Source organism: Rhinatrema bivittatum, chromosome 3 (genome assembly GCF_901001135.1).
Source record: "Rhinatrema bivittatum chromosome 3, aRhiBiv1.1, whole genome shotgun sequence".
Lineage (NCBI taxonomy): Eukaryota > Metazoa > Chordata > Amphibia > Gymnophiona > Rhinatrematidae > Rhinatrema > Rhinatrema bivittatum.
In genome coordinates, this window is record NC_042617.1 from 299031671 (window position 1) to 299043900 (window position 12230).

At 45.9% G+C, this 12230-nt stretch overlaps 1 protein-coding gene across 1 annotated transcript in view; it reads right to left on the minus strand.

The window, feature by feature from the left end:
• Positions 1-1367: 1367 nt before the first annotated feature.
• Positions 1368-12230, minus strand: part of LOC115087620 (aquaporin-2-like) — a 37132-nt gene continuing 26269 nt past the window's right edge. Inside the window, exons 2-4 of the mRNA XM_029595027.1 lie at positions 11120-11284; positions 8493-8573; positions 1368-7647 (exon numbers count right to left, since the gene is read on the minus strand). Coding sequence (XP_029450887.1) covers positions 7432-7647; positions 8493-8573; positions 11120-11284 — 462 coding nt within the window. The 3' untranslated portion in view covers positions 1368-7431. The remainder of the gene's footprint in view (positions 7648-8492; positions 8574-11119; positions 11285-12230) is intronic.

Genomic DNA, 12230 nt, shown 5'->3' on the forward strand with positions numbered 1-12230 from the left:
GCTCATTTATCAAAGAGGTATCTTAAAAAATAATCATTTCAGTATAAGTTTGGGACTAAGAGCTGATGTATCAGTTTTTCACATTTTACACAGGTTGTGTACCTTGCATCTGCTATATCTGTGGTTGGGTTATGTGGGGGAAACTACGCATGTATATTTTTTGAGAATTGTATAGACACATGCAATTTTCTCCCCTGACCTGAACTCACCCTCAATAACACCCTTTGTTAATGCTGATAAACATACAGATGTTGTGAACTACACATGTGCTTTTTAATCATGAAACAAGGGTACATTTTGAATTTGCTGACAGCACATGCAAATCAACCAATGATATGCGGGCAAAGCTCAACTAACTCTTGAATATTGCCCCCCAGATGGGAAAAACCCTACATCTGGCCCTAAATGTCCTTCTCCCATTTAGAACCATGTCTCAATGAAGGCATATTAGGCCAAGAGACCCTGCATGGACCTGCAACATCTGAATCTTGTAGCAATGCATTTTTCTTAGATTTCATCACCTTGCAATCTGATACAGATGCTGCAAGCAAGGAGAGCTGCCTCCCAAACCAAATATCAAGAAAATTTATCACCAGCTCAACCAGCAATTACAGAATGGACTGTTCAAAAGCTGACTGTTATGCTCATGGACCCTTAGGCTGAGGCAGAGGTGGCGCAACCTGCAGGAAGGATCCCTACAGGTCCCCACCATCAGCTGGCAGACCCAGATGAAGCAGAGACCCAGCTATAACTTCACCTATACCAGCCCTCTTTCCCCTTGGGTTGAGTCTTTGGGTGCAGTGGCCAGCAGGTCTTAGATGGGGAAGTCAGGCATGTTCGAGATCAGGCTGTGGTCAGTGGCAGGCAGCTGTTAAGCGTAATCCTGGGTCAGGCCGAGGTCAATCCAAGTATCCTTCCGAAGGCCAGGCGGGGCAAGGAGGAACACAGAAGGCAAAGATACTGAAGGAGGAGGTGCCGCACAAGGGCCTGTCAGTGGCATCCCTGCCATGTGTGCTGGCGGTGTCCTGCTGCATATGCTGGTGGCATGTTACCACATTTGTATTTGCCACATCGGGCTGGCCCTGAGGTGAGAGCAGCAGTCCATGGGGTAGCTCATACACCACCAAGCAAACAGTACCCTCCCCCTCTAAAGTCCCATCCCTGAGGCTTTGGGTTTCCTGGGATATCGTTGGTGAAACTCTCTCAGAAAGTTCTTGTCCAAGATATTGGAAGCTGGTTCCCATGAATTTTCTTCTGGTCCATAGTTTGTTTATTTATTTATTTATTTATTTATTTATTTAACATTTTTCTATACCGAACTTCATGACAAGCTTCATATCAGGCCGGTTTACATCAAAATTTAGGGGATAACTTAACTTAACAAAACCATATAACAAGAAGGCCGAGGCGCAGTTACAAAAAACAGGGAGAATGAACTTGGGGGCTAGGGTAGCCAGGAAGTAAAGGACAGAAAAAACTGGAGAATGAACACGAATGGATATACAATCGTTGGGTCGGGCATTTAGTCTATTGGGCTAAATGGAAGAATTGTAGCTATGTTAGGCTTAAGGGAAGGCTTGGGTGAAAAGCCAAGTCTTGAGTTTTTTTCGGAAGGTAGTCAGGCATGGTTCTATTCTTAGATCAGTCGGCAGGTTGTTCCAGATAATGGGGCCAGCTGTGGAGAATGCCCGTTCTTTCGTAGAGGTTAGTCGAGCGGATTTGGTTGGGGGAACTTGAAGGGTTCCTTTGTGTGCCGCTCTGATGGGTCTTGGTAGAAGTGTAGAAATGCCATAGTTCTTCCATGAGAGGAGGTATTCAATCTTGTTGCCCCTCTGACAAGAGTTTAACACTTCTTCTGCATCGATCAATATGTCCTGAGGTTCGGGTACGGCCCTAGAGGGCCAAGAAAGTGTCACTGGTTTGAGGAGCGATACATGGAAGACACTGTGGATCTTTAATGTTGGTGGTAATCTTATTTGATAGGTGACTGGTTCCTGTTGCTGGAGAATAGGAAATGCTCCAACATAGCATGGGGCCAGGCACATGGAAGGAAGTCTCAGGCGTAAATGCCATGTTCTTAACCAGATCTTCTCCTATGAGGCTGGTCTCCTATGGGCATCTGTGGACTTTTTTGCTCAATCAACGGCTTTCCCTATCAGGTGATTATTCCGTTCCCATAGTTCATGCAATTCCTGGGCTGAGATTTGAGCTGCTGGCAAAGGCACTGTCACAGGCAGTGGTAGTGGTGGAAAGGGTTGCTTCCCATAAATTAGGTGAAATGGAGAAGATCCAGTGGCTGCGTTGATATGTAAATTGTGAGAAAATTCAGCCCATGGCAAGAAGGTGGACCAGTTATTCTGATGCTCATTAACGTATGAGCAGAGGAAGGTTTTGAGGGTGTGATTGCTAAGCTCCACTTGTCCGTTCCCTTGCAGGTGATAGTCAGTGGTGTAATGAAGCATAATGCCAAATTTTCTACAGGGAGAGCACCAATAGCGCACAGTGAACTGGACTCCTCTGTCAAACAGCAAGCCATGCAGGTGAAAGACACGGAGAGTAAAGAGACATGCAAGTTCCAGTGTGTATGAAAGGCCTGGCAGGGTTATAAAGTTTGACTTCTTTGAGAATTGGTCTACTATCACCCATTTCACAATGGCACCATTGAAGAGTGGGAGGGCCACAATAAAATCCATGGACAGGTGCTGTAACAGCCCCCAGGGTCAGCCATGTAGCATTTTGTCTGTGTGCAGGTAGGGCACAAATCAACAATGGCCTTGACGTCTTGCTTCATCTTGGGCATCAATAGTGTCATTGAAGCAGTTCAGTGGTTTGTGCCAGTCCAGGGTGACCTGTGACATGAGAGTATTGGGCCGACTTTAACCCATTTTCATGGAGTCTGGAAGGTATGACCGTCTTCCCTGGAGGGATGGTCATGGTAGTGGTCAACAGTATTCTATGATATGTCTGGGAGGTTCACGAATATCCTCTGTCCGGAAAGAGTGAGAGAGGGCATCTGCTTACAGATTCTTGAGGTTTATACAGTACTGCAACTCAAAATTGAAGCGGGCAGAAAACAAGGACCAATGGGTTTGTCGTGCATTGAGCTGCTGAGATTGGTGCAAGTGTTCAAGGTTTTTGAGGTCTGCATATATTGTAATTCGGGCCACCTACTTGAGCTCTCTCAAGTAGGTGACACCATTCCTTAAGGGTTAGTTTGACAGCTAGAAGCTCTCCATCTTCAATACTATAGTTAATTTCTGCTGGTGAGTACTTTTTAGAAAAGAAGTAACACAGCCGAAGTACTCCCTCTGGCGAGTGCTGGCTCAGGACAGCCCCTATGCCCTGTGACAAGGAGTCGATCTTTAGAACAAAGGGTAATGTAGGTGACATAGACATGGTTCACTGGTGAAGACATTCTTTAACTTTTGAAAGGCCTCTAGAGCATCTGATGGCCAGTCTTTTGTGTTGGCACCCTTGCGGATAAGAGCAATGACTGGTGCATCCATGGAGGATTAATTTGGGATAAATTGACGATAATAATTTGCAAATCCCAAGAATCTTTGAAGAGCTCGAAGCCCTTTGGGACAAGATCAGACCCTGATGGCCTTTACTTTGGTAGGGTCTATACGGAATCCATCGTGAGACACTATGAATCCCAAGAGGGGGAGTTCTTCTTGCTTCAAAATACATTTTTCCAATGTGGCATATAGGTTGTTCTCTTGAAGTCATTGGCGAACAATGCAAATATTTTGGTGGTGGGAGTTCAGTGTTTGTGAAAAGATTAAGAGGTCATCTAAATGTACGACCACAGAAGAGTAAATGAGATCATAAAAGATCTCATTGACCATTTTTTGGAAAATGGTGAATGGCATGACTAAGTATTCGTAATGTCCATCACGGGTGTTAAATGCTGTTTTCCACTTGCCTCCAGTCTTAATGCATATGAGGTTATATGCTCCCCTGAGATCCATTTTGGTGAATATCTTAGCCCACTGTAGGTTATCAGACAGTTTTGTTATTAGCAATAGTGGGTACTGGTCCTTCTTGGTGATGACATTCAGGCCATGATGGTCAATGCACAGCCCGAAGGAACCGTCTTTATTTACAATGAAGAAGAACCCAACGAAGAAGAAATCCGCATTCCAAATTTTCCCAGATATAGTTAAACACAGCCTGAGTCTCAGGAAGAGACAGTGGGTAAATCCGACAGAGTGGAGGTTGGCTTCCAGGTAGGAGTTCAATGCTGCAGTCATAAGGGCAGTGTGATGACAGGGTTTTGGCTTTCTTCTTTGAAAAGATGTCTTAGAAATTCACATACTACGGAGGAAGCCCAGGACACACCATGAACACTGTCATGTCACGAGGAAGTTCAATGTATTCCAAACAAAAGCCCGGACAGTTGCGGCCCTTCCAGGCCAGTTGCAGGGTAGCCCAGTCAAATTGTGGTTGATGCCTCTGGATTTAAGGTAGACCCAAAATAACAGGATGAATGGCCTTGGAGATTACATTTAGAGTGCATAATGCCACGGGTGCTGTTACCAGAGTGATTCAACCAGGAAGGGCATCTCCGTAAATGAACAAAATGACAATTGGAGAGTTCATATTGACTGTTGGTATCAAAAGTTGCTCAATAAATTCTTGAAGAATGAAATTCCCCATGGAGCTCGAATACACAAAAATGTAGGCAGTGAAGTGTACTGAATCTAGCTCCAGAGTCGCAAGGACCAGTATTTGGGAAGCAGGAACGGTGAGGCATAGGGTCATCACCTCACAGGACCCTAGGCATGAAAGTTTCCTGACCTGAATGGGCATTAAGCTAACAAGTGCCCCCATCCAGCACAATACAGGCAAAGGCCCCGTTGACCATGGTGAAGTCTTTCCTCTTGAGATAAGAAAGACCATCCCAGCTGCATGGGTCATTGGAAGTAGACAAAGTAGGAAGAGGCACGGGTTGGGGACAAGGGTGGATTCTGGAACCTGGGTGCTAAAGTCATGCTCCTCTTGGTGGGACAGCTCTTACAAGTGTATTATTGTTGCCGGCAGTCTATTTTCCCAGTTAGGGCTATGAGTTCCTCCAATGAGGCAGGAAGATCTCGGGTGGTGAGTTTGTCCTTGATTCTGGATGAGTACCTTCAAGAAAAATAGCAGTCAGAGAGTCTTCTCACCAGTTGAATTTGGTTGCTAAGGTCTGAAACTTTATGGCGTACTCTGCCAATGTTTTAGAACCTTGACATAAGTGGAGTAAGTCAGAAGCCATTGTTGCTGCATGGCCTAGTTCCTCAAAGACCAGCATGAATTGCTCCATGAATTGTTGCAAGTTAAACAGAAGTGGATCTCTCCTCTCTCAGAGTGAAGATGTTCAAGCCAGGGCAGAATCATCCAAGAGCAACAAGATATAAATAGTTTTTGCCTGGTCATTTGGGAAGAGTGGTGCCTGCAACTGAACGTGAATGTGACACTGATTTAAGAATCCCCGACAATGCTTGGGGTCCCTGGCATACCGGGGAGGGGCTGGTAACTGTGGGATCAGTTGAAGAGTGATTTTAAGAGCTGGTGGTGCTGGTGCTGGGGGTGGCAGCACCGCAGCATTGGTCAGGGAATTCACATGAGCAATTAGTCGGTCCATGAAAGTTGCCAAGAGTTCCAGGGTTTTTCTGCTGTTCATGCAGCCTATGGGTGAGGCCTGGAATGGCCTATAGGGTGGATAAGCCTGCCAGGTCCATGGCCTCAGCAACCTGTTACATTTGTGGATCCTTAGGCTGAGGCAGAGTTGGCACTGTCAGCCTGGGTCTCCCACCATCAGCTGGAAGACCCAGACAAAGCAGAAATTCAGCTGGAGCTTCGCCTATACCAGCCCTCGATCTCCTTCGGTTGAGTCTTTGGGTGCCGGAGCCGACAGGTCTTGGGTGGGGTCTCTGCTTAAGATGGAGTTCAGGCGTGTTTGAGATCAGGCTGTGGTCAGTGGCAGGCAGCAGTCAAGCATGGTACAAGGTAAGGCAGTGTTCAGTGGCAGGCAGCGGTCAACCGTGGTCCAAAGTCAGGCAGTGGTCGGTGGCAGGCAGCGTTCAAGGGTAATCCAGGGTCAGGCCAAGGTCAATCCAAGTATCCATCCAAAGGGAAGAAGGGATGGAGAGGAAGGATGGGTCAAGTGTGGAGGAGCACAAAAGGCAAGGACACTGAAGACAACACAGGGACTGGAGACATGAAGTAAAGACAGGCTGTGCTGAAGACAACAATAGCACCACGCTCTGTGCTGGGTAGATGGAACCTGTTGCTGAGACATGTTGCAACTGGAACGTAGCTCTTATATAGAGCTCTGCTGCTGACATCATCAAAAATGGCCATGGGAGATTCCCGCCATGGTCCCTTTAGATGCCAGGGAGTGACTTGCGCATGTGCCTAAGGAGAAGGCGCCGTGCAAGGGCCTGTTGGTGGCATCCTTGCCGTGTGTGCTGGTGGCGGGCTGCCATGTTTTAAGTCATCAAGTCAAGCTGGGCCTGAGTTGAGAGCGGCGGTCCATGGCTGTAGCCCATGGACCGCTGAGCATAAAACTGACAATTCCTGCAGGATAGTCTGCAGAGGCCTATGGGAAAGACCATTGCATTACATGGAGATGGCAATAGATTGGGTATTGTTATTTGCAGAATGATGCAACTCATAAGCCATCTGTGCCATAAATTTAACGGCACAGTGAAAAAGCTGTTTTAGTGTTAAATATTCAGTGGAACACGGTCAATCCTAAGCAAAACACCATTATTCATTTTTCCACTTAAAAACTGTGAATTGGGCCAGCCTGGTAATTCAGTGGCCGTGCTGCTAACCACTATGAGAGGGGACCCAGGCTTGATCCTCAGTTTAGGTCCTTCTGCTGCCCAAGTTCACCATAGTGGAGGATGATGCAGAAGCAGTGCTCACAGGCCCTGGAGGGAGGGATCCCACTCATTGCGCAATGGTGACACCGGGTGGCTGGACTTAGGGCCTATGACTGCAGGATTCCAGAAGGTGCCCTGGTGGATGGACCCCCCGGCTGTGGACTGTCGCTTCACTGACTGGACTAAAAGATGCGAGGAAGTACAAAACGGGGTAAAAATCTTTGGGTGGTAGTGAAAGAAGATTTGTGGTCCCAGAGCTGAGTCCTGGTTTCAATTGAGCTGGAAGCCCAAAAGACCAGCAGAGGAAACTTCTGGGTGTAAAAAAAAAAAAAGTGCTGGCTGTATAAATTGTAAGTCCAGTAAGCAGAAATGGGAAAAGTGTAGTGCAGGGCTGAATTTAATGGGCACAGCCACCAATAATATCAAGGTTGCTGGATTCCTTGGGGAAAGTGTATTTTCTTCACTTATATGCACACAATCTAAAGGCCTACATACTACACATAATTCCATCTCTTATCATATAAATAAAAGAGTTTGCTTTGAGGGCTGGGATGGGTCTTCAGGCTTTTTCTGTCATTCTGGGCAGAGTTTGGGGGGAATGGAGCTCCATGGATTGCCTCCTGTGAGTGTCTCTTTCATCCCACTCTTCCTCTGATTCAAATGTTCCCCTCAGGATGGCAAGTCTTTCGGAAATAGTCTTTGTGTTGGGGATCAAAATGTAGTTATAGATCAGAGACGCTAGGACAGCACCGCCCAGAGGTCCCACCCAGAACACCTGTGGAGAAGGAGAGAAAACTTTGAAGGTATGTGGTTAAACACTGCCCTACCACAAAAAAAAATTATGCCTCCCCAATTTGGTGAAAACTAGGCACACGCCCTTTCCCTACTGCAATCCTCTGTACATCTCTCTAGGGCAATGTAGTGCATTTTTTCCACAGCTGCTACCCATCACATCCCTTGGAAGAGAGAGAGAGAGAGTGAGTGAGTGTGTGTGTGTGTGTGTGTGTGTGTGTGTTTCTGTGTGTGTTGGGGGGAGGGGTTATTTTCCTCTACATCAGTGTTTCTCATGCTGTTCCTGAATTGCTCCCCAAGTCAGTCTGGTTTTCAGGATAACCACCATGAAATAGGTCTGTATGCAATGGAGTGCATGCAAATCTATTCCCTGCGGACACCGTGAAAACAGCACTGGCTGGGGGGTAATCCAGAATCACTTTAAGAAACACTGCTCAGAAAGAACCATTTTTAATGCCATTTTCCGGAGTAAATATCTCTTTTTCTACATAAAATGGTTTATCTTAAAATTACCTTCCTTAGCCAGCCAGGTTTTTCCTTTATTAGAGATTTCTTGATGTAAATTTATGACCCTTCTGAATTTTTCCCAGGTTTGTGAAACTGCTCACATGCCTCTTTTCGGAAGTCTGTACATCTCTACCTATGGCCTAGCTTTTCTTTGAAAAAACTGAAGGGGGTAAAACCAGGACAAGCTCAGCTCATCCAGAGGGCCCTGGAACTAGTTGGTAACCCTAATGACACAGCGTCACTGCAGTTTATTTTAGTGTGTTATTACTCATCACAGATCTTCTTCTAGCAGTAAACTGAGGCCAGATGTTAAATTCCTACCCATTGGACATCTAGGTTCCCTGTTATCACTGCCGGGGCAAAGGATCGGGCAGGGTTCATAGAGCAACCAGTGAAGGGGATCTAGAAGAAAAGAATGAGAAGACTTTAGTTAATTCAGACAATATATTATTTCTGTACATTATCCTCCCCTGTCCCTCCACTCTTCTAACTTTTGTGTTTTCTCTGCCCCCAACATGCACTGATCCATGGATGATGAAGGATCTTTACTGCTACAACTTCTGAATGACCTACCGCTATTTGCCACCTTGCTGGCTCTTTCCGTCTCTAAAGATTCATCTCCTCTCCACTTGCCTGTGGTTGTCAATCATATTCAGTCCGATGCAATATCAGTGCGTGGAAAACGGGCACTCATGATTGAGCGCCCATTTTTCTAACGCACGCCGATCGACCTCTCCGGGACACCCGGTGCAATATGCAAATGGAATGCCACGGTAAAAAGGAGGTGCTAGGGAAAATTGTGCACCCCTAGCGCCTCCTCGGCAGTGGGTGCCCAGCAGAGGTGCCCAGCCACAGGTTAGGAAAAGGGACGCTCATTAATTGAGCGTCCCGTTTCCTAATCTGACCGTTGGCACACTTTTTCTGCTTTTCTGTAAATTTCTGAGGGTAAGAATGTGTGCGTCGGACGCACTTTTTTTTTTTTTTTGGCATCGGAAATAGCTAATAGCCTCAACAACATGAATTTTACATGAGATGAGCGCTATTAGCTACATGCTCGGTTGGACACATATTTTGGATGCACTAAGTCCCTTATTGCATAAGGGGCTGTGGACGCGCTTCCACAATGTGCGTCACACCACAGGTTAAGCAGTGCACTCAGCTGAGCACACTGTATTACATCTGCCCAAAGATGCAGTGCAGAGCACTGTTGCAATTTTCCATTTGCTTTCTACCTATAGACACAAATAGGAAGAAAAGCCTAGAAGGTGAATTTTCAAAAGGTTGAACATAGAAAGATTAGCATACATGCATGTAAATAGCATGTACCTGTGGATATGCTATTTTATAAAGCTCAAATCTACATGCCTAAATAGGATTTGCATGTAGATATGCGCGTGTAAAAAAGGGGTGGTCTATTTCCATTTTATTCATTTATTTTAAAACATTTATTACCCGCCCTTCCTATGTTCAGGGTGGGGTACAACAGTACACCTACAGTCAATCACATCGAACAAGAATAATCATAAAACAATAATAAAACATCAATAGCAAACTTAAAATAGAACAATTAAAACAAAAGAAAACATACTCCCTGAGGGGTGGAGGCTATGATTACTGTTTTATCAATCATATGCTTTCTTAAACAGAGAGGTCTTTAAGGCTTTCTTAAAAAATGTGGACTCCTTAAAGTCTATGGGTGTTCCCAGGATTTATATGCATAAACTGCTGTGTTATAAGAGACTTCAATGTGTAGATTTGGCAGCTTACTCTCGTACATTTGCACTTGTTCATTATCTGACACATGTGATATTAAATGGCTTTACTGTGAAGTACTGAGTGGGTGGGGGATCTGGGAGAACCGGAAGGAAATTCAGGCTGAAGAACAAGGAAGGTCTTGAGATGCACATGGACTGGGAAAACTGGTCTAATTGGTGGACTAATTGGTAAAACTGGTAATTTCCTTCACACATGCATGTTGCAAAATTTATGGACATGCATGTGTAAAAAGTGACATACAGGGGGCATGTGCTATTAAAAATACGCATGTAAAATCTCCATGTGTATATTTTTTAAATTGAAAGTAAAAATATACATGTACTGCAGTTCAGCAACCAACTGCTTGCCACTTAACCAGATAAGCCTTAAAAGTGCTACGTATCCAGCTAAGTAAGATAGCTGGATAAGACTTAGACTTTTAAGTGCTTTTTAAGACTTATTCGACAAAACCGCCACTTAGCCGGAGAAGTCAGAACTTATCCATCTAATCTGAATATCGATTCGTGCGCATGAATGTTGCAGGGTAAACTTACACAGATTTTATAACCCACACTTGTATGTATGGGTGCGCACGCAGGTATTTTAAAGTTATCCTCTTAAGGATCGATTGTGCGCGCGGTTCCTGGCACATGCACATGGACATGCCGGTTTTATAAAATACGCGTGTTGCCGTGCGCATGTTATAAAACACGAGATCCTTTTAACATCCATGTGCACATGTGTGGGTGGTCCGCGACTTGCGGGTGGGGGTGGGGATTTTAAAAAGCAACTTGCAGTGACTCGAGTAGGGCTTCCCCAGTTCCCTCCCAGTCTGCTCCAATTAAGGAGCGGACTGGGAGAGAACTTTCCTATCCCCCTACCTAACCTTTCTACCTTTTCCCCTCTCCTCCCTGACCCCTGACCCCTTCATAGATGTTAGATTTTTTTTTTGTTAGTTATCTTACTGCTCCTTCACCGACTGCCGGTGTGCACTTCCCCGGGACAGCGGCTAATGGCAGTGAGCTCTCAAACCGCCAGGTCCTTTCCCAGGCTCACTTTAGCTGCAAGAGACTGGCGCCCTGATTTCACATTTCATTACCAGCCTGTTGTTTTAAAGATGCAGATGAAAATCTCTGGAACTTTGCAAAGTGCAATCGCTATCAATTATGCACCATTTTGGTTTTCCTACTCACCCCCAGCAGGTGTCCCAGAGCAACAGACAGACCGATGGACAAAGACGGGGACCCCACGTTATCAATCCTACGATCATCGGTTGAAGCGAAAATGCAGAGGATCAACTGGAAGGTGAGAAACAGCTCCACGGTGGTGGCTTTTCCTGCAGTTGTGCTATTATTCAACTGAAGGGCAAAGAAAAGAAAAGACATCTTTGCAAACAGATCCCGTAGTTGTTGGAAGACATTTTCCTGCCTACTGAGAAAGAAGTTGAACCCACGGCAAGTTTTTGGAACATTTCTTTTCTGATGGGTGCATCAGCAGATTAAGGATCCAGTTTCATGTGACTGCTGCAGCTAGAGATCCCCGCCATGGAGGCTGGTAGTGGGAGAGAGAGGGTAATTATATCCACAGTAACATTAGGGTGTAATGTACTCATAGGTCCTAACACATGTGCTCTTTTCTGTAAGTATTCCCACTATTCATAGGATTTTGGTTATTTGGAAGGGAAAAATTCGATTCTAGGGCTCATTTTATTTGTATTTCAGAAGTGCAGTGAAGGAGTGTAGAAGCGACCACTATTTGACCTAGAGTGGAAATATTTTCTTGGTGTAGCTGTTGGGGGCAGAATAATCTTTACAATGGCCCTTTCATTTCAGAGGCAGCACGAATTACTCCTGGGAGGGGGGGGGGGGGAATTCTGCGCAAGGCAGAATTTGCGCAGAATTCCCCACTCCCGCAGCTTTTGTGTCCTTACCGCGCGGAATTCGGCAAGGGGTGGAGGAGGCAGGAAGCGACGGCATCGGCCCGCGGGGGCGTAAGAGAAAGGCGACGTCTTCCAACGTGCAGCTGCAGTGCTTTGGATCGGTTTGGGGTGTTTTTAACTCTGCTGGCTGCCGCTCCTTGATAAGGCAGGTCTAAGTGCCTCTTTGGTCTCTAGCAGGCTCTTGGCAGGCTTCCAGCGCTCCTCCGACCTTCCCCTTCCTCTTCCCTCCATGCCTGACTTGACTCATAGCCGCTAGCCGCGGTTCCCTGCTCCCAGGGGGTGCCAGTAGTTGGTAGGCTGGTGATCTGCTTGGAGGTTGGTGTGGGTTTTGTTTTGGGGTTTTTTTTTATTTTTTAACTTTTCTG